At 45.6% G+C, this 22,476-nt stretch overlaps 1 protein-coding gene across 1 annotated transcript in view; it reads right to left on the bottom strand.

The window, feature by feature from the left end:
• rims2a (regulating synaptic membrane exocytosis 2a) overlaps window positions 1-22,476 on the bottom strand; it is a 993,532-nt gene that overhangs the window by 308,646 nt on the left and 662,410 nt on the right. Inside the window, exons 16-19 of the mRNA XM_067981485.1 lie at window positions 18,536-18,607; window positions 16,291-16,447; window positions 12,787-12,900; window positions 10,783-10,848 (exon numbers count right to left, since the gene is read on the bottom strand). Coding sequence (XP_067837586.1) covers window positions 10,783-10,848; window positions 12,787-12,900; window positions 16,291-16,447; window positions 18,536-18,607 — 409 coding nt within the window. The remainder of the gene's footprint in view (window positions 1-10,782; window positions 10,849-12,786; window positions 12,901-16,290; window positions 16,448-18,535; window positions 18,608-22,476) is intronic.

Raw genomic sequence — 22,476 nt, 5'->3', positions numbered from 1 at the left:
ACAATTAGCTATACTCCCAATTTTCAGGTGATTAATGACCATAAAATCGGGAGTACCACAAATTGAGAGCAATGAGCTCCATGCGCAATTCTCCAATCCGCACTCCTACCAAATGAGGCTCCATGCTGTGGGAGCAGCCTTGTAAAATTGATCCTATTGAGTCCAGTTTCCAGTCTATAAAGGAAACAATTGCCCCATGGGTTACAGAAATTTACAATATGTCTCGAATTGTAGGCTGCAGGCCTTGCATCGTAACCTTGGTGGCTTCAGTAACACTCTTGTTTTAAATAGTTTACATCTATAGCCCTTAAGTGACATCAATATTTGCAGAATACATCTTGGAAAAAAAGGTGAGAAACATCATAGGGAAAAATATGGATTTGGTACTTTGCATAATTGATTTATAACTGATTACTGGCTAGGTTTTACACAGAGTATCAGTTCTCAGCACACTAACGGAGATACACTCAGCAAGCGCACAAAGTCAAGTTGTGATTACTTATAATCAAAGTCGCACATTTCTCTTGAACAACAATAGCTTTCCCAATTTCATGGATTTACTCACCAAAGGCTTCAGCCTGAGAGTAACAGATATTCAGGATTGATTACGTTAGGAATATTGGATACCTGGGTGTGATTACAGAGACCAAAACATATCTTGGGAGTGATTATGTAGAGCATAATAATTAAATAAAATTATTACCTGGAGAATAATTGATACTCTGGGACAGTTACGCAAGGATTAATGGGTACCTGGGAGAGATTACCTGAAGAATAGCAGATATCTGAAGGTAGTTACAAGCAATTTAATAATAAAAGGTGTGTTTTTGTGAATCATAAAAGTAATTTTCAAATAGCTTTTTAATCCCAATCAGGTAATTATTCACCCGGTAAATATTAGCTGTAACACATGTGATTTAATTCTTTGTGTACCAGTAGCAGTGGTCAGTGGCTCAGTTTTCTCTATGTATAATATTCACGAGAGGGTTAATGATTATGGCATTATTACTGGAAGTTTATCAAGAAATAACGTACAATAACTACTGGGAAACTGTGGTCCCGATATTTACGGGGAGGCAGGGAGGGTGGGGAGGAGGCTGAAAGCGGCCAAAGAATCCGGCAAGGCCAGGGACGCAGAGGTCCTACTGAATTTAACGGCAGGACCTCATTATCATATTGTTATTCCGTGTCCCATCTGGCAGCCGGCCAAATTAACAGGCTGGGTAATTGTGATGTGGACAGGCTGCAAACCGGGGCTTGGGGGGGGGGGGGGGGGGTGGGTGTGATCGGCTGTGATGGCGGCAGGGGCTAGAGAGAGGCCGCCATTGGCAGAGGGGAGACCAAAGGCTTCCTTGAGGGGTCGGAGGAAACACTCCTGCTCCTCCTGGCTCACAAGGAGTGCTGTAAAAAGCACTTACCTTCTGGAGCCCGCATCTCCCGCCTCCATTTCGCTGCCGGGATTCCTGAACCGCACGGCAACCATTAAATTGAAATCAGACTGCCACCTGCACTGTGGGAGCTTGATTTAAATATGTTAATGAATGTCCCGCCTCTCCACAACACTCACACACCACGCTACCCATCTCCGTAAAAATGATGGCAGGCGCGCACACGTCCAGTTGGGGTCACGTTTCGCGTTTTATAGGATTTAACACCTCCTCCCGCCCATCAAAGGGGGGTTAATGTCAAGGCCTGTATGTCTGTTTGAATTATCAAAACCCTCGGATTAGATTAATTTCCACCTTTCTTCTTTAGTTTCTGCGGCTCTTCTGCCGTAGTTATGGTGGACGAGTTGAAGAATCTCCATGGAAATTCACCCCATTAGTGTCACGAGATATTTGTTGTTTCCTCTTAATATATTGAATAAGAGTATTTTTATTCAGCTCTACGTCATTTGTTGAACTCGCAACTCAGTCCCAAAACTAACTGCTAACTGCTGAAACATTGACACTATTCTTTACATTTGTACTGTAAACTTAGTAAGAAACGATATGCAGTTGATTCCCCAGGAATTCGATGGAGAGTGTACTTTATAAGGGATAATAAATTATTTCATGAACTAGCTTGTGGATTTGGCTTCTAATTTCGCAGGTGTATTCTTCCATTTCGCTCTGGTTCGGAGAAGGAAGCGAAAAGCTCACACTCTCCAAAGGGAAGAAGCATTCCTCCAGGAAACCTTACTAAAATGACAAATGCGTGCAAGCAGAAAATTCTGAATGAGGCCAAACACCAGTGAGAAGAAATAAATAAATTACAGAAGTGACTCTAAACAATGATGTTTCCATCCACATTTTCACATATGTAGGGTACACTGCATGAGAAAAGATAACTGCACCAGTCAACAAATCATTTTGGCAAAATAATAACCAGTATCCTAAAGGAAACATGAAGCACGCCACTGAATAGACCAATGGAATTACTCTTGACTCCCATTAACAAAAAAAGGGTTCACATTAAAGGATCCTTACAATCTCCGACTGTGGTCGAGTAGACAGTACTTGAACTCAATACCTGTAATTGTGAAAAAAAATGGCATAACACTAGAAATAGACTGGAATCTCATTCAGAAATGTTGAACCCTTTTCCAGAGTTGCTTCTGAATAGCTGGTTGAAGGCTTATAAAAATGAGATTCTGGTTGAACCTTGAGTATGATTGTATACAAAAAAAAGGGCAAGCTTCTGTATATAATATTTTGTTTCAACTATTATCAATTCTTCAACAGAATTTTAAAAATTGTCAATAAATAAATAAGCGACCACATCCACTAATACCAGCTGGATCGGCCCAGTAAGGCATATAGAAACAAATGCAGGCAGTAAGCTAAATCAAAAATAATGCATAAAATATAAAACGATAACAAATTGTAAGAACATTTCAAACCAACAGTGGCTTATTTAAGGCTGTATTGTTCTTTACAGCTCTGTTCCTTCATAAATTCAAATTCTAGCAAATCTAAACTTCAACAGTGTTCAGAAAAATAAATTTTGCCCATGCTGGAAAAAAGATATGTTTTAGTCAGTTTCGTAGTTGATGGCTGATGTATGATCTCAATGTCAGTTGGTGGCATTCTTGCCTCTGAGTTGGAGGATCTGCGTTCAAGGAATTAAGCACATAATCTACCTGGCATTCCAGTGCAGTACTGATGGAGCATTGCGTTGTCAGAAGTGCCATCTTTCAGATAATGTGTTAAAATGAGGCCCCGTCTCCCTATTCAGATAGATGTAAAAGACCCCATGGCACTATTCAAGGAAAAACAGGGAGTTCTCCAAGTGTCCAGGCTAACATTCTTCCCTCAATCAGGACCAACGAAAGCAGATTATTCGGTCACGAATTTAATTTACTGTTGCTACGCACATACAGCTGTGGTGTTTGCCTACAACGGTGACTATAGCTTCAGAAGTTAATTCATTGGCTGTGAAATCTTCTGGGCTGTCCAAAGGACAGGAAAGATTTGAAGGGGCCGAGGATAGATCCTTGGAGAATTTGGAGATTCTACTGTGCATTGGTGGGAAGTGAAGCCTTTTCTGGAGGCGCACAAGCTGTGTTCGGACTGCGAGGGCAGTTCCATGGAGCCAGACAACATATGATGGAGAAAAATGCCATTATCAACTGTATTGAACACCATGGGGAGACTGAGGAGGACAAGGAGGGATAGCATAATGTAGGCCAAACACAGAGGATGTCATTTATGACTTAGCCAGCGTAGGTTAGTTCTGTGAGCAGGGAGGAAGTGGACAGAGGAGATTCAAAGAAAAACTTTTGAGAGGGAGAAGCACAAAGCTCAGAAAAAACAATGTGTTCAAACAACTTAAAGAGGAGATTAGAGATGGGGCGGTAGTTGGAGATCGTCAAGAGTGGACTTTTTCAGGAGGGGATGATGACAGTGGCTTTAAAAGGGAGAATGATGAGGCATGATTTTAGTCTGGAAAAGTGGGTGGGTTGGGGCCGGAATAATTGCAAAAAATCTAAAACCCGCCCCCAACCCGCCCTTTCCGGTTTTCACAGGGGTGGACGAGGGGCGGGCAACCAACCTGCTCTCAGGAGGCGGGTCAGGCATTAAAAGCTTTTAAGGTGGCTGCGGGCCGCCATTTTCAAAGCTTTTTTGATCATAGCCCCTGGGGCCCAGGATTTCCAGGCCTTCTCATTCACGCCACGTGAGAGGAGGCAAGAAGGTTCAAAACTGCAGGTAAGTGCCTTTCTGGCACAGCCTGTGGGCCCGGAGGAGCAGGAGTGCATCTCCTGGGCCCAACATGCCGACCTGCAGTGACCACCACCCCACCACATTCTCCGACCCCCGATCCTCCCATGATTTAACCCCCCGCCCCGATGACTTACAGCCCCCCCAATGACTGACCACCCCCCCCACCCCCACCCGGTGACCCCCAACAGCCCCCCCACCTGATGACTCTCCCAACTCCCACCCCCCACCCCCCCAATCTAACACTGACCTGAACACGTCCTCTTCCTGGCTTATCTCCTGTCCGACTGAGAGCCAGCCTGTCAATGAGGCCGGCCTGTCAGGTGGGAAACCGGCAAAAAAAAACAACGTCCTTAAGTCAAAATCGTAAGGACGTCCGGGAAACCCGTCTAAATCATGCAGGCTAAAATCATGCCATGGGGCTCGATTTTGGGATCGTGTTTCCGGCGGGTTCCCAGCGGGGCGGCCCCGAAAATCCCGATATCCGGTCACGTGACCGGATCGCGACGAAATCCCGGCCACTTCCGGGTACCGCGCTGACGTGCGGGGCTGCGCGCGCAAGCCCCGCTGGTGGGAATCCCGCAGGCAATTAAAGCCAGCGGGGTTCCACTTGAGAGTACTTACCTTGCTCGTTGTGGTCAGTTAACGAGCTGAAGCAGCTGTCAAAAGAGGAAGTGTGGGATTTTACGTTCAAGGCAGTGAGTTTCCCACACTGGGGGAAACAGTCCCTCCTCAACCAGGCGTGTTGCAGCCAGCAGCCTGTGGCAGGTGCCAAGGTGCGCTCCACGGGGGAGAGCCCTCGCCCACGCAAGAGGCCACCGCGTCACATAGGGCAACCCCTGCCCTCCACCACCCCCCGCCAAGCCAGAGGACAGACCGACACGAAACCGCAGCCCCAGTCCGAGGAAACACCCACCTACCCTGCACAACCCCTCAGACCAACACCTGCCAGATGGGTGGTGCGTTGACATCGTCGGAGGACGAACAGGATGACCAGCCCCAGCAGCCTCGCAGTCCACGCCGTCCGCCTCGGAGACGTGGGGCCCCCCAACACGGTGCTGCGGCACACCCACCTGCACAGCAGGAGGGAGGGCAACCACAGAGAGAGATGCGTCGCAGGAGGCACTACCCTCCGCACAGGGTGTACAGAGCGAGGCTCAGCTTCATGGACCTCTCCGAGGAGCAGTGCATACGTCGGCTCAGAGTCAATCGCCAGGTAGTCGCCGACATCTGCAGCCTCCTTAACGACGAGCTGCTCCCTGATGGACCAAGCAGCATCTTCTTACCTGTCGCCGTTAAAGTCACCACTGCCCTCAACTTCTTCGCATCCGGTTCCTTCCAGGGTGCCACCGGGGACATCACCGGGGTCTGTCAGTCCTCTGCACACAAGTGCATAAGGCAGGTCACCGATGGGTTGTTCCACAGGGCCTCGCACTACATCAACTTCGCCATGGACGAGCGCAGCCAGATGGAGAGGGCGGTTGGATTCCATGCCATGGCCGGCTTCCCACGGGTGCAGGGTGTAATCGACTGCACCCACATCGCAATACGGGCACCTCCGCATGAGCCAGGGCTGTTCATCAACAGGAAGGGGTATCACTCCATGAACGCCCAGCTCATCTGTGACCACCGCCAGAGATTCCTACACGTGTACGCCAGATACCCCGGCAGCTGCCACGATGCCTTCGTCCTCAGGGAGTCCACCGTCCCGCCCATCCTGCAGGCACCCAACGCCGGCAACGGCTGGCTCCTCGGCGACAAGGGGTATCCCCTACACACGTGGCTCATGACACCTCTGAGGAACCCCATCACCGAGCCGGAGCGTCGGTACAATGACAGCCACACTGCTACCAGGTCTACAATTGAGCAGACCATAGGGCTTCTCAAGATGCACTTCAGGTGCCTTGATCGTTCTGGGGGAGCGCTGCAATACACACCATTCAGAGTGGGACGAATCATAGTTGTCTGCTGTGCCCTGCACAACATGGCCCAACAGAGAGGGGTGCCGCTGGAGGAGGCCCCATCCACACCCGCCACCCACATTGAGGACGGCGATGAGGACGAGGAGGTGGAGGTGGAGGAGGAGGTGGAGGAGGAGGAGGAAGAGGAGGCGCCAGAGGATGGTGGACGACCCATGCGCCGAACCACGACTCACCGGGATGGTCGCCGGGCCAGGGAGGCACTCATACGTCAACGGTTCTCCTAGAGTCAGACACTGCGAGGCGCTCGCATCTCCTCACCTGCACATGCGAGCGGCCATACCAGCCCCCTCCACTGAAGAGTGTTGCCAGTAATCCTGCACCCACAGCAGTGTGCCCAATGGGTGGCAGCAGGTGTTCGCCGTCATGATGGCCTCCACGGAACGCACCTATTGCACAGGCCGCGGAAGAATGGACGAGAGGTGGCAGGAGTGGTGAGAATAGAGTATTTAATATCTCCAATGTGACATTATATAAAAAAAAAATGTACAAATTAATAGACACCCTGGTGTATTCCCTTTGTGATTATAACGCCTTTGCATTTCTTTTCCGGGTACCCCTACGTGGTGCTACCCCTGTGGCTCCAGAGGAGGTAGTGGCAGGTTGCTCCTGTTCTTGCCTTGACCGGGTAGATGCTTTTGGCGGACGGCCCCTGGGTTTCGGTGCCCGTGAGGGCACCTCCACAGACTGCTCCTCCTGCACCAGGTCAGGGGCAGACTCGGCCACCTGGAGAGGAGGCACCATTGCGGGTACTGGTTGAGGGGGGGCAACGGGTGGGACGTGGGGGCACCTTGAGAAGCGTCCCCGCTTCCATGTCTCCGGTCACCATCATCCCTCTCTTGGCCTCGGCCCACATCACCCCTTCCACCCTGCTGGATGGCAGTTTGGATGGCATGTGTGAGGCCTTGCAAGGCCACCCCTAGTGTATCCGTCAGCCTGTTGATGGCGGCGGAATGTTGCTCACCCTGAATCCGTACAGACGTTGTCAGGGCCTGCAAGGACTCGATCTGGAGCTGTGCGTGACGCTCGAGGGAGGCCAGCCTGTCCTCCACCGCAGACAGTCCCGCACCTACCCGCGACACTGTGTCGCCGGTACCCTCCTGTGCCTGCGCCACCAATGCCCGCATGCAGGAGTTGGACTCCTCCATCGCCTGCGCTATTGTGGACAATGCGCGCGGCACCTCTCCCAGTACCTCAGCAATTAGCTGGTGCCCCTCGACGACTCTCCTTTTCACTGGTGGCCCCCTGGGTTCAGCATCTGGGTCCGGCTGAGCAGAGCCTGGAGACGAGTGCTCCCTCCGTCGCAGACCCTCCGCGGCTGCCCCTGCCACCAGGGTCTGCTCATGCTCACTCGTGCGCGGTGACTCACCAAGTGCTACCCCAACTAGTTGGCGAGGGGGACCCACCGAGGTGCGTGTCTCTGCGCTGGTGGATGGTTGGCTCTGATGTGACGATGCACCCTCAGAGACCGCCATGTCCTCTGAGGAATCGCCCTCCTCGAGCGCTTCACACACAGACGGCCCTGCAAGAGAACAGAGGGCACTTTGAGGCATGTGGACCAACTTGACAGTGCGCCTGATGGCAGGTGATGATACGGTCACTCGCGATCATGGGTGTTGAGTGTCAGCTTTCCCTTACCGGCCGTTTCGGCAGCGACACACTCGCCATCAGCCACCGACAGGCAATGTCGCGTGCGGGCGAGGTCGAGCGCCTCCACCTCGGCGTCGGTCAGCTCCACCACTTGCGGCGGGCCACCTCCGGTGCGTGCCCTTTCGCGATTGTTCTTGCTTCTCTTCTCCTGTGAAGGCAAAACACAGATGTGTGAGTGGGTGCGTATTACATCGTGAGACGCATCGAGCATCGGTGTGGGTGGGTTGAGCGTGGCGCAGATGGATGGGAGGATGCGTGGGCCACGTGCCCATCCCATTGCATGGGGATTGGGGTGTGTGGTAGTGTTCGGGTGGGGTCAGGGATGGTGGGTACTTGCGTGCACGGCGAGGATGGTGAATGAGTGGCTGTGAGGATTGCTGATGGAGCGCAGTGGTGGCTGTGCAGGAGGGGTTGTGATCTGTTTGGCGTGATGGTGGGGACGGGATGTGGGAGGGTGCGTTGGTGTACTCACCTTGCCAGACCTAGTCAGGTCATTGAAGCGCTTGCGGCACTGCTCCCAAGTCCTTGGGGTGTTGCCCCTGCTGCTCACCTCCGCCGCCACCTCTGCCCATGCCTTCCTGGTGGCGGCGGCAGGGAACTTGCGTCCATCTTCTGGGAAGAGCGTTTCCCTCCTCCTCTTCACGCCCTCCAGCATCAGCTGCAGCGCCAGGTCTGAAAAACGGGGCGCAGCCTTTCCCCTTGGCTGAGCCATCGTCTCAAACCTCTTGATTGCAGCAGGAGGGGCTTTGGGAGACTGCCCCTTTAAGTGGAGCTCCTACATCGCGTCGACGGTACTGCGCATGCGCAGCCGGCCGGCACGCAGCTGGGGAGCGGAGAACCCGGAAGCAGGGCTTAATCGGTCCAATTATCCCGCGATCGCGTGGGGGACGCACACGATTAGCCGTCCGCGTTTTCGACGCTCCCGGAGGACCACCCGCTGGGAACCCGCAGGCCTGCTAAATTCGAGCCCATGGTGTCTGATTAAGGGAAGCTTTTACAACGTCAGCAAGCATCGAAACAAGGAAAGGAAATTTAGTGGTTAGGAGTCGGATAGGAAGAAGATCGAGAGAGCAGGAAAAAAAAACTTGCATTTATATAGCGCATTTCATGACCTGAGGATGTCCCAAAGCGCTTTACAGCCAATTAAGTACATTAGCACATTATAATGAAGTACAGCAGGTGAGTCCCATGGAAAGGATAAGCTTGCAGTTTGGAGGGGAGGGAAGACATGAACAAGCACATCAGGAGTCACTGGACAGCAACTAGGAGACGGAACCATGGCTGATTTTTTTTCCCCTCCCTACCAACGCCAATTGAAGCTGCACCAATTGAGGTCAACTGACTCAGCAAGGATTGAATTGGGGACCTTCCTGCTGTGGATAGCTCAGTTCCAATCCCAGCAATGCATTAACTGATAGCTCTGAATTTTACTTTTATCACCATTTTGTGATGGAATAATCACACTGAACAACACTTGTGAAACACCACACAAGATTACAACTGTGAGTAAAATGTCTGATACAGGGGAATGTTTTAATACTTTATCAGAGAAAACTGGCTGGGAGAAGTTAATGAAGTGACAAGATTGCTGATTCAACCATGGGCTAGCCAATGTGCCTATGAATGTTAATTCAGTGCCTCGCTCTTTTAGATGCAGCAACTCCTCCTACCCATTTCCCTCATTCATGTCATCAGCACTCATCAACACAAAAATATTAAAAGAAAATCAACAGAAATAAATGGGCAAATGCAACAGAACGTTAATCACAATTGCACAAATTGATTTTTACTATTAGCAAGTGGTGACAGAGGACGGTGTAAAGGACAAACACTAGCAGCCTCTACCACAGCACACAGAATGCTCTACCTACTTCACAGTTCTCTTGTCACAATGAGGATCACATTTTACCATTACCTGAATAAATAAACATCCCAGCAATCCTAAAATCCTATGATTTTGTCCTATAGTCATGGACAAAATACTTTAAAAAAAACTCTTTAAAATTGCTGCAGGTCCATCAGTCTCTGAAAAGAGAATGAACTCAGGTTAATGCCAGTCTTACCACCATATCAACCTTCCTTTTGTTTTCTTTTCAGAAGCTGACTGACCTGCTGTGAACTTACAACATTTTCTGTTTTAATTTCAGATTTCCAATGCTCATAGTTTTTCTTTTTATCTACAGTGTTATTTAAGTAATTCTGTACAACAAAACTAATCTTCTGTAAAGGTTAATTAGTGCTTGAAACCTCAATCACATCATTCCAACAGAAGTATATTGGACTCGTTTATTTTCAAGCTTGAGAAAAAAGAAAGAAAAAGAGATAAGTTCAAAATGAATCATAATTAGGGATGAGCAACCTGACTGGGTAGTCTGAAGCGTTTCAAATTGTGTCAAATTTTGAGGGCCTAAATATTGGATTCAGGTACAAATAAACTTTCAGTGGCCTGTCCCTTTTTAAAAATAATATAGATTTTTCTCTGCACAAATGTGAAACCATTTTCAGTTCACCAATACCTTCCACAATGGATAGTGCTTTATAAGACAGGTGGTATTTTTTTTCATCGTTACATTCCTGATTAATCTGTTGTTTAGCGCTCCATGTCAATGTTTCATTGTGATCGAACAGGCATATGTCATGTGTAATAATCCCTGGAGATCTACCAGTGGGAATGTATCCAAGCACCAGGGTCCCATGTTGGAGATGGTATGTACATAAGTACAAATCATTTTAGTGAGATCCTGGCAGTCCAATGATGCCTCTTTTCCATTTGGCAACCAAACCTTTTTAAATTTGAAACTTTGACTTGGAAAACCCACTCTCTGGAGACTCCAAATTCGAACCTAGAGTTTGACTTTATCCAGATGCTCATTCCTAGTCATAATGTCCATACATACATGCATACATAGTCACACATAATAAAAACACACCAACACACCCATTTTACAGTATACCTGAAATCCTTGTGATGAAGCTCGATGGCATGACTGTGTCTGGACCGAGGTAGTGTAAGATACTGACTGCAGCGATGTGGGGGATAATGGAAAAGACAAACGTATGGCATTTGAAGAAAGGGAACAGAGGTCAGCATCACCAGTGAGCAGAAAAGAGAAGAAAATGGAGAGAAATATGATGAACAGTGTGTGTGAGAAGGTTTAGTCTATAATTAAAAGCAAAGAGGAGCTTAAATGCTGCAAAACAAATTTTTAGTGTCGGCAATCTGGCAGCTTGGAACAGTCAGTTCTTTATATGAAAGTTACTTTATGCAACCCTGCATTTGTTTTTGTCACAAATTACATGACTAACATTACAATTAGCTCATGAGAAGCTTGCCTTCAGAATGTTCTTTTAAACACGGGATCAGAAGTGAGAATGTCCGAGCCAACAAAGATTAGCCTAGACATACCTGGTTAATTGGTCTGCAGCAAGGACACACCTGGAAATCTGAGCCCAATTCAGGGTTACTGTTTCTGCTGTTTTTTAACAATTATTTATTTACCTTTCTACTGTGTGTGGAGTCCACATGCACCATATACCACCCCAGCCAAAATGATGGATTGGAGGGAAACTTGTTCCCAGTTCACTATCTATGTTGCTCAATAGTTGGGCAAAAAGCGATGCATAACAACAGCCCAGGATGATTGATCCACTAATTTTCACATCCTCCCTGTGCAGGGTATTTGATGGTACCTCACCTTGCTGGTATTATTAAGACCTGATCCTCACCGTGTTCAGAATTACATTCACAAAGCCATATCTTACCACTTTGTGACTTAGTGAGTTAGAGTTCCAGTGCATTACATCATGCACAACATTCTGGGAGTTACTAAACAGGAAGGGGAAGAGGACATTCAATGGAGTAAGCTCTACATACCTAGAACCTGGGTCCTCAACAGGAAAAAGCCTAGGCATGCATCAAGTGGTAGGGGGGGGGGGGGGGGGGAGACAAGGATACAAAGACGAAGGCCTGGGCCACTAAGGAGACATATCTGCAAACAAGTACATTAAAATGTCTTCCTCTACCCCAAACAATAACCATGCTTCCAGTCAAAGAATATACTGGTCAACTTGAAATGGACAATTCAATTAAATCAATCACCAGCAATCAAAAGTTCTCTCTGAAACTGCTGACTTTTACCTTAAACAACAGCAATTATCCATTATTGCCCTAACTGGCTTTTGAGAGAATATCACATTTACCCCTTCCCTACACTGGAAGTAAAGGCTGAAAATAATTAACGATCATCTTGACACAATGAACATTTCAGTTCCTACAAAAGATAATAATGATAAGAAAGCCAAATACTCCACTGTTCTGTGTAGTTATAGATTTTAAAATCCTCTCGGGGTACCAGATAAAAACACTGAAAGCTTAAGAAATGAGAGTGAACTTTGAATACAGTGGTAATCTTAGAATCAAGGCAACATATCTGGTCATGTACTACAATCACTTTGGATATCTACAATGCAAATTTAAACCTGATTAACTCTGATGGATCAGACAGACTGCTTTTTCTAACTGCCACACTCATGCCAATTTTTAACAAAACTATATATCAACATTGCTGCTTATTAACACTTTGAGGGTTGTGACTGTATTTAAAACAAACATTAGTAAAGTTGCACTTTATTTTAGAAAAATAGTCTATCCAAAGAGTCATGTTAATTAAGAAGAGGTCTGTGGTACTGCAAATTTTTCAGATTCTATTATTCTTACTATCGGAACTTTACACAAGGTTAATTTTGAAGACATTACACAGGACCAAAACATACACATCAACTTTGAAAGCTTCCAAGGATATTGAATGCTCAAAGGACTGAAGCACTAAGCATTAGTTGCCCACACCAGATTATAACTATAAATAGTAACTTAATAGTACAAGCTCATGTTGAGCTGGTTGCACTTTTAAAATATCACAAACTTTTCTGTAAAACAACAGTTAACAATTTCTAATTACCTCTCCCTCTCTGGAGAATAGTGATCATCCAATATCCTGTGTCTGTCCATTCGGCTGATGGTGTTGTACTGCTGAGGAGAACAGCGACTGCTTCGAGGACCCAGCTCTGAGCTTCTGCAAAACACAAATCAACTACTGTAGCAGTTTTCTAAGAATTTAAGATACCAGTTTGATCTTTGCAATGATCAGTAAAACAAATAGAGACATTGCTCTTCTGACAATTAGGTTTTACATTACATTAGTTTAAAAAAAATTGGGCAAGGTGTAAAACGGACTGCCAATTCGCTGTCACCTGTTCTGCTTCACTGCCGAAGACCAATTTCACCCCAACTGTTTTGTCACTGATTTCAAACATTTTAGCTGTATAATATTAGTCTATATATTTTGTCTCAAACTGTATACCAGTGGTTGTACTTTACTCACATTAATAACTTATCCAATTATATTTTGCAGGTTTGAACTATACATCCCAAGTACTGCAAGGAGTGTACTAATAGGCAACTTCAGTTATAATGGTATGGATAAGCAAGTACAGAAGCGGTAATTAATAACTAAAGCACAAGTCAAAAACATTTTCAAAACTATTTAGTATGTTTTACTTTTAGGTTTTTAGGCAAACTTACATCATGCTTATTTCAAAATCATTGAATTCATTCGAGAAACTAGGGGGTGGGGGCGGGAGAGAGACTGTTTCAGGTACACTTCTAAAGAGGTGTAATTAGGTTATGTAGCACACCAGACGACAAACAATTGATCAAATAGGGAACCAGGATGCGTGTTATGGTTTTTATTTCACAATGAATCTGAGTTCCTACTCATGAATGTTAGGCAGGTCAATGGCAAATCAAAAAGCACTAACAAATAGGTTTCTATCTAACATTCTGTTTCAGGGTGTCATTTCATTTGAATGCATTAGATGTATTATTCAGGTTGTTACTAAAGAAAGAAGGGTGGGATGTGTCTTCATGGAAGTTGTAGGAGGCAATTTTTTTTTTATTCGTTCACAGGATGTGGCCGTCACTGGCGAGGCCAGCATTTATTGCCCATCCCTAATTGCTCTTGAGAAGGTGGTGGTGAGCCGCCTTCTTGAACCGCTGCAGTCCGTGTGGTGATGGTTCTCCCACAGTGCTGTTAGGAAGGGAGTTCCAGGATTTTGACCCAGCGACAATGAAGGAACGGCGATATATTTCCAAGTCGGGATGGTGTGTGACTTGGAGGGGAACGTGCAGGTGGTGTTGTTCCCATGTGCCTGCTGCTCTTGTCCTTCTAGATGGTAGAGGTCGCGGGTTTTGGAGGTGCTGTCGAAGAAGCCTTGGTGAGTTGCTGCAGTGCATCCTGTGGATGGTACACACTGCAGCCACAGTGCGCCGGTGGTGAAGGGAGTGAATGTTTAGGGTGGTGGATGGGGTGCCAATCAAGCGGGCTGCTTTATCTTGCATGGTGTCAAGCTTCTTGAATGTTGTTGGAGCTGCACTCATCCAAGCAAGTGGAGAGTATTCCATCACACTCCTGACTTGTGCCTTGTAGATGGTGGAAAGGCTTTGGGGAGTCAGGAGGTGAGTCACTCGCCGCAGAATACCCAGCCTCTGACCTGCTCTCGTAGCCACAGTATTTATATGGCTGGTCCAGTTAAGTTTCTGGTCAATGGTGACCCCCAGGATGTTGATGGTGGGGGATTCGGCGATGGTAATGCCGTTGAATGTCAAGGGGAGGTGGTTAGACTCTCTCTTGTTGGAGATGGTCATTGCCTGGTACTTATCTGGCGCGAATGTTACTTGCCACTTATGAGCCCAAGCCTGGATGTTGTCCAGGTCTTGCTGCATGCGGGCTCGGACTGCTTCATTATTTGAGGGGTTGCGAATGGAACTGAACACTGTGCAGTCATCAGCGAACATCCCCATTTCTGACCTTATGATGGAGGGAAGGTCATTGATGAAGCAGCTGAAGGTGGTTGGGCCTAGGACACTGCCCTGAGGAACTCCTGCAGCAATGTCCTGGGGCTGAGATGATTGGCCTCCAACAACCACTATGTTGTCACGATGGCACAGCAGAGATAACTGTGGGGGGAAATAGCTCAATCAACATTCAGTTTATGTGGGAAAAGCATAATGTGACTAAGATGAATATTGGTAGAAGGGAGCTTACAGTTGCCATTAGAATGGGGACATCTGAATTAATTTTTGGAGGTTCACTTTATGGGATTGGGGCAGTCAAGAACCAAAAAGAAGACGACTGTGGGGATATTTGAAGTACTATTGGGGAAGCTGCATAGAATGGGAGTAGCTTGAGTTTGCAACTCTAATTGTCTAATATGGCAGTGTGCGGTAGAGTACTCTATATACGTTTTATCTGAATGATTGCCTAAATGAAACCTTGCATACTTTTAGCCATAATATATTTTCCAAGTGATTTCTAAGAACTTAAGAAACAGACAGTTGATAAACAATAAGTCTCTGTTTCACTAGCCCAAACACAAACTTAACAGAAATGGACAGCCTGTAAGGCTTTGTAAGGTAGCAAAAAAGAGAAAAACAGAATGGAGAGATGTAACTCGGCTGGTAGCCTCAGCATTTGCAACTTAGATTATCGTTCATCTATCATACATATCACATATCAGTGAAAAAAAAAATCAGATTACAATTCTCCCTATATATTGTAACATTTGCCTGAGGAAGGAGAAAATCTCCGAAAGCTTGTGAATTTAAAATAAAATTGCTGGACTATAACTTGGTGTTGTAAAATTGTTTACAATTATATATTGTATGGTATTAAATGAATGGAAACTTACATGTCTGCAACTCTGAGGTATGCAAATATCTGTCGTCTTCTTTCTTTTTGTCAAGTGATATTACTAATAGCCGTATACATAAGCAGCTCTAATGAGAGTTGCATGGTAGGTGTCATGCAATGCCCTTTCCACAGCCTAATAGATGAATTAATAGCTTTAATTCAACAAATGATAGTTAAGTTTGTGTTTGGACTTCTGCATATAAGGCACAGAAAGTTACTGCATTGTCTGAGAGAGTTCCATAAGTGGGAGAAGCAGTGTCCTGACGTTTGCCAATGATATTCCATGCTGATTTTTGGATCAATCTAGAATGGTGTTTTCCTGGCATAAACATGGAGGTGTGGTTTAAATGCTAGCACCAAATGGGTTGCTAATGAAGACATGATCCTGCAGCGGAGTAGGCTCGAGGGGCCGTATGGCCTACTTCTGCTCTTAGTTCTTATGTTAGGACCAACAGCCCAGTTAGAGCTCTCCATTGCTGGTTTCCTTTCTTTTCTTTTTCACTTTGGTTGTTAATAGGTCGCACATCTCTGCTTGGCTTTTGCGCTCAACAAACCCGTGAAGAAATACCCACTCAAGTTAGTTGGCGACATCAGAATGCATGTGAAGCAATAAGTTTATATTTTATTATTTTAGTCTCACCCTTTCACATCTATACCGATACAGCAGCAGATGTTTCCTTCCCTCCAGTTATCTAGATCCATGCTTAACCCTACCTTTGAGGAGGAGGAACACTGGGGGACCGGGAACGGGTCCTGCCCATACTGTCCCCACGAAGTGGTGAGCCTGACTGTGAACAATGGTTTGATGACATTACTTGCTCTGGAACTGATAATGTTGAACTCTGAATATCTCTCCCATTGTGCCTATAATCTGAAGTCAGAAATATAAGGAAAAGAGAGTTTAGAATATTATACTTTTTTTCTTGTACAACATTAAAACACAGAGGGGTAGAAATTTGTCTTGGGGCGACAGTGAATCGGCAGCCCGTTTTACACTCTGCCCGATTTTCTTTCCCACTGAAGTTACTGGGTTGCCAATTCGCTATCGCCCATTTTGCGCAAATGCCCGAGACGGATTTCTACCCCAGGTTTTCTATTTGAAGCGTTCCCATCAATTCTTTCCATATTCTTACAACCTAGCCATTAATCTTAAATACACATTAAGAACATAACAAGAACATAAGAAATAGAAGCAGGAGTGGGCCAGACGGCCCCTCGAGCCTGCTCCGCCATTCAATCAGATCATAGCTGATCTTCAACATCAACTCCACTTTTCTGCCCAATCCCCATATCCCTTGATTCCCCTAGAGTCCAAAAATCTATCTATCTCAGCCTTGAATATACTCAACAACTCAGCATCCACAGTCTTCTGGGGTAGAGAATTCCAAAGATTCACAACCCTTTGAGTGAACACTTCCTCATCTCGATCTTAAATGGCCAACCTTATTCTGCAACTATGCCCTCTAGTTCCAGACTCTGCAGCCAGTGTAAACAACCTCTCAGCCTCTACCCTGTCAAGGTCCCTCAGAATCTTATATGTTTCAATGAGATCACCTCTCATTCTTCTAAACTCCAGAGAGTATATGCCCATTCTACTCAACCTCTCCTCATATGACAACCCTCCCATCCCAGGAATTAATCTAGTGAACTTTTGTTGCACCAACTCTAAGGCAAGTATATCCTTCCTTAGATAAGGAGATTAAAACCGAATGCAGTACTCCAGGTGAGGTCTCACCAAAGCCCTATTCAATTGTAGTAAGAATTCCTTACTCTTTGTACTCCAACCCCCTTGCAATAAAGGCCACCATACCATTTGCCTTCCTAATTGCTTGCTGTACCTGCATGCTAACATTTTGTGTTTCTTGCACCGGGACATACAAATCCCTCTGGACACCAACATTTAATAGTTTCTCACCATTTAAAAAATATTCTGTCTTTCTATTCTTCCTACCAAAGTGAATAACCTCACATTTCCCCACATTATACTCCATCTGCCATCTTCTTGCCCACTCACTTAATCTGTCTATATCCCTTTGCAGACTCTTTTGTGTCCTTCTCACAGCTTACTTTCCCACCTAACTTTGTATCATCAGCAAACTTGGATACATTACACTCGGTTCCTTCATTCAAGTCATTAATATAGATTGTAAATAGCTGAGGCCCAAGCACCGATCCTTGCGGTACCCCACTAGTTACAGCCTGTCAAAGTGAAAATGACCCGTTTATCCCTACTCTCTGTTTTCTGTCCATTAACCAATCCTCTATCCATGCTAATATGTTACCCCCCAACCCCATGAGCCCTTATCTTGTGTAACAACCTTTAATGTGGCACCTTATCGAATGCCTTTTGAAAATCCAAATATACTACATCCACTGGTTCCCCTTTATCTTCCCTGCTAGTTACATCCTCAAAAAAACTCTAATAAATGATATTACTGTGCTTTCAAAGTGTTTTCTGTGTTTTCCCCACATGGGGCTTGGCCCTACACCTACCTTTCTCAATTTTAAAGAAGTGAAAGTTATGACATTGGGGATATAGAGTATGAACTTTTTTTGGGGGGGGGGAAGGGGGGTGAGTGAGAGGGAAAATATGGGAAATATATTACGAGTTTAAACTCCCTAGGAGACACACACACACGATAAATAATTATCAACTTAACCTCCTGAGTCTAAATTCTAATATACCAGCAGTTCTGCATGAGTTGACTTCTACAAGGCTTTGAGGAAATTAGACTGTGAAAACATTTATATTTGGAAAGTCAATACAACAACATCTTTGCCTCATAACTGCTCATTTGGTTCTGGTTTTGGGCTGAACAGAAATCAGTGAAATCAATTAAGTATCTTTACTTTTGATTGAAGTATTGCAGAAATTGAAAATACCTGTGAGATGGTGGTGGGAGTGCAGGAGAAATGGGGATGGGGGAGAAGGAGGAGTATGCTTGTTTAGCTTTCATACCTGAAGAAACGACCCCAATTCCATCGTCACAGTCATAGTCAGAGACTTCACTGTCACTGATGCGTTGAGATCCTGAAGTTTAAAAAAAAAATTTTGCAAAGAACAGATGCATTTTCACAGAGGGTCTTGTAGTGATTAATATTTGCCTCATGTACATACAAAGAAGTAAAACTAGGTGTACTGAAAACAGGGATTCGATTCTAGGGGCTCAGAAGCAGGTTTATTCGCGAGTATGTGACTGTTTAATAAATATTTACCTAACTGAAATTAAAATAAATCTGAAGCAATTAGATTCTCATGCAGGAGCATGCGCTCAAAATAACCAGATATATTGAAAACCCTCCTGCCCAATTTATAAAGAGCTCCCAATTCAGAAAGGCTTTCGCTATACCTAATTTTGTTCTAAGTGCCTTTATTTTCCAAATTGTGATATTTTCAAGTTATAGAAATCCAAAATATTTGTAGGCTTGGAAAGGACAAAAGCTGACTTGTTCACCACAAATCTGAAGGAATTTCATTGCAAATTAAGTTGCTTTTATAGTGGTCTTCTTTTAATTCAGATTCCGGTAGGCTGACATTAAGGAGTCAGCTTCCACACTTATGCTGTGTGTTAAATCTGAGGCAGAATTTTAACAGTGAAAAATGAGTGGGGAGGGGGGGCATTGAAAGTCACAACAATTTCAGACCCACCCCCAACCCGCCCATTTCCAGTTTTCACCGGGATGGAACGAGGGGCGGGCAACCAACCCGCTCCCAGGAGGCAGGTTAGTTACTAAAAACTTTCAAGGAGGCTGTGGGCCTCCACGTTCTCTCCCTGGCTGCTCTCCCGTCTGACTGAGGCCAGCCTGTCAATCGGGCTGGCCAGTCTGACAACAAACCGACAAAAAAAAAAAGACGTCCTTACGTCAAAATCATCAGGACATCCAGGAAAACCGTACTTCCGGGTTTCCCGTCCGCAATTCGACCCCCCTCCCCCCCCCCGCCCCCTCCCGGCTCCGGGTCAAAATCATGCCCATGGTCTCTGCAGACTGGCAGTGCGCTTGTAGACCCAATTTTACCTGGGTCTATAAGCCTCCTGTGGTCTACCAAAATTCCAGGAGGTGGTTCACAAATGCCGAGCTTCCAGAATCTGAAGTAAACAAACAGCAGCAATATAAATGACCCCTCAGTTTGTTCAACTTCCCCTGTGGGCTAATTTCAGAATTTGTGCTTCTTCCCAAATCACTAATTTTTGTTTTAACTTCAACTGGCAGAAAAAAAGAGCTAATACTTGAGAGAATAGCAAGAGAAGGCATTGGGGACTTTGGTACAAAGTCCAAATATATTGTACATGCATAAGATAAGAATAAATAAAGGCCATTCTGTCCATCTAGCTCACCTAGCTGTTTAGATTTTTGTACAAGACTCATTTACACCATTTTTAGCTTTCCCTTTTCTTGGTACCAAATCTATACCTCTCCACTCCTTGCTGAATGAAAAATCTGCATTTTTTTTGAACACTTCAACCAATTCACTGTGCTGGGCAATAATCTTTTCCACAACTTAAGTGTGAAGCAGTTACTCATAATGAAAGCATATATAAGTTAATGAGCTCATGCATACAACATATTGACATGAATAAGATTGAAAGAAATGCATACATTTATATCGTAAGTTATATACATTAGAAATTGACATTAATCATATAGTAGGATTAATTGTCCTGACATTAAAATGCTAGAAGTGGAATAATTTGAACAATAACAAGAGTTCTGTGGGAACGACATCGGGTTCTGTTGGGGCATGGTGGTTCCTGTGTTGCTGGAGTAAAGTGGGGTGGATGTTTGTCAACAGGAGCCTGCTGGGGTTGAAGAGTAGAAATGTGGGGATTGATAACTATTCTGGAGTTTGTTTGATTACCTTTGAAGATCAGGGAGTATTAATGCAGAACTTTCCCTCAGGGGATTAAATAGTTGGGGTGCAGCCCATGATTTTAACTCCTCCCGCCTGGCAAAAACCAGGCCTGGGTGGGGGAGGAGTCAAAACGAGGGCAGTCACTTACCCCAACCCCCGATCCCACAGACTTCCGGACGTGCCTTGGGCTTCCCTTGCCCTGAGCTTCTCTCCCCCCCACCCTGATTACCTTCAAAGCCCACACCTCCCACCACCGCCACCTCAACTGACTGGCGAGGCCCGTTCCCACGGGTCCCCGGCTGTGGCTTCCTGCTGCCGAACTCCGTCTGCTGCCCGCCAGCCAGATAGTGGATCTGGTCGGGTTCGGGCAGGACTCACGGAAAATTGATGGAGATGGCTGGGCCTCCACTGGACTCCCGGGTTCACCGCCTGCTGCAGTATCAGTACCTGCCCCCAGAACCCCCCCCCCCCCTCCCCTGCAACTTTAAAATCGGGGCCCATAAAACAGTAGACTACAGCAGAAAGAACACTGGAGGCCAAATTAAAAGTGGCAATTTTCCTGGGTTCAGCACCCAAATAGCACCTGAAAAACAAGTGCTATGTAGAGGGAAAATGGGCACTAATCCTACGCTCCTGTTCTGTGCCTGAACTGCAGCGGAATTTCCTACGTGCCTTTTCAGACGGTTGTGCCTGAAGAAGGTAGAGCAATGCAAATGAGTGCCAGAGAGTTCTGTGCTCAGATTTCCTGCTCTAGTGCCAGGTGCTATTCAGAAGAAAACGGCTTCCAAAAATAAACAGGCGTTGTAGCTTCCAGAGCTGCTGTAAGGTGGCATCTGTCTTAAAGGGACAGACTGCTCTTTCAAAGGAAGATCTTTATTTTTGGCCTTTTGAATTAAAAATGGTCTTTCAGCTTCACATTGACTCACCAATGGATGCTGTGTTTGGTACGATACCTTTCTTTTGCAAGGTAGCTTATTTTGAGACAGAAAAGGAGCAACAAATTACCCTCGACAGCTGAAGATATTCACCTGACCTTCTCCAGAGCTTCACTGGCAAAAGGCAGGAATCCTCCTGCCACCTTTCTATCCCACAATAAACAGAAGCCAACTAATCAAACCTGCATTCAATGTCTATTCCCAAATCTTCAGTTTACACACACACACTCTTTGTTTTCCCTGTTCATCTACAGTAAAAATGCACAAAGAAAACAGTGATCAAGGTCCAACAGTGATTTATTACAATATGGGTTTTGTGTGGCCGCCCACTCTTTCTCACCACAGTGCTTACCCACTTTTACCATGGTGGAAGTAAAAGAAAAACGGCTCAGAAAACTGAAAGTTATAGAAGTTCCAAGGAACTAAAAGCCAAACGTTGATTGTGTCAGTGTGTTTTGCCTCTCCACAAGCCCGCAGCAGCACTTCCTATCCTGTCAGAGAAACAAACAAACAGTATCAGGGGAAGGAACTTCAAAAACAGTAAAAGCACAGACATTGCAGGTAAGATTTCAGTCACAAATATAATAGAAGCATTTTACACAAGCCTTCAACAAATTTTAATTTTTTTACACTTTTAAAATATTGAGAGCAGCCAAAATAATCGCCTACCTTTGTGCAAGAACCTCAGGCCAGTCAAGAACGAATACTCTGCTGTTGTCTCCTCTTGCGTCATGTCTTTTTAATCAGCTTAAGGACTAAGGTGCACCCGAACTTCTTGCCAGCTGAGGCATCTGCACAATTTGTGCTCTTCTATGTGTACCCAAAATAAATCTTCAATACGTAGATGAGGGACAGCAAGAGATCCCGACGCTAATTCTCCTACCCGGGTCCAGTGCACTTCCGGTGCGCTGTGGTCATGTTGTCCCCAAACAGAGCCCATTCAGGAAAATTAGCCCTAAAAGGTTCTTAAATTTCAAAAACTCATGCACTTTAACCCATTTTAAATATGAAATATCAGTTTTTTCAAATCACAATTACAATGCAAACAAGCATAGTAATCATAGGAACATTACAACACATGGAATAAGACAGGTCTATTCAGTCCTTCCACGG

This window comes from Heptranchias perlo, chromosome 3 (assembly GCF_035084215.1).
Source record: "Heptranchias perlo isolate sHepPer1 chromosome 3, sHepPer1.hap1, whole genome shotgun sequence".
Lineage (NCBI taxonomy): Eukaryota > Metazoa > Chordata > Chondrichthyes > Hexanchiformes > Hexanchidae > Heptranchias > Heptranchias perlo.
Note: the sequence above shows the minus strand (reverse complement) of the source record. Positions and strands in the feature narration are given on the sequence as shown.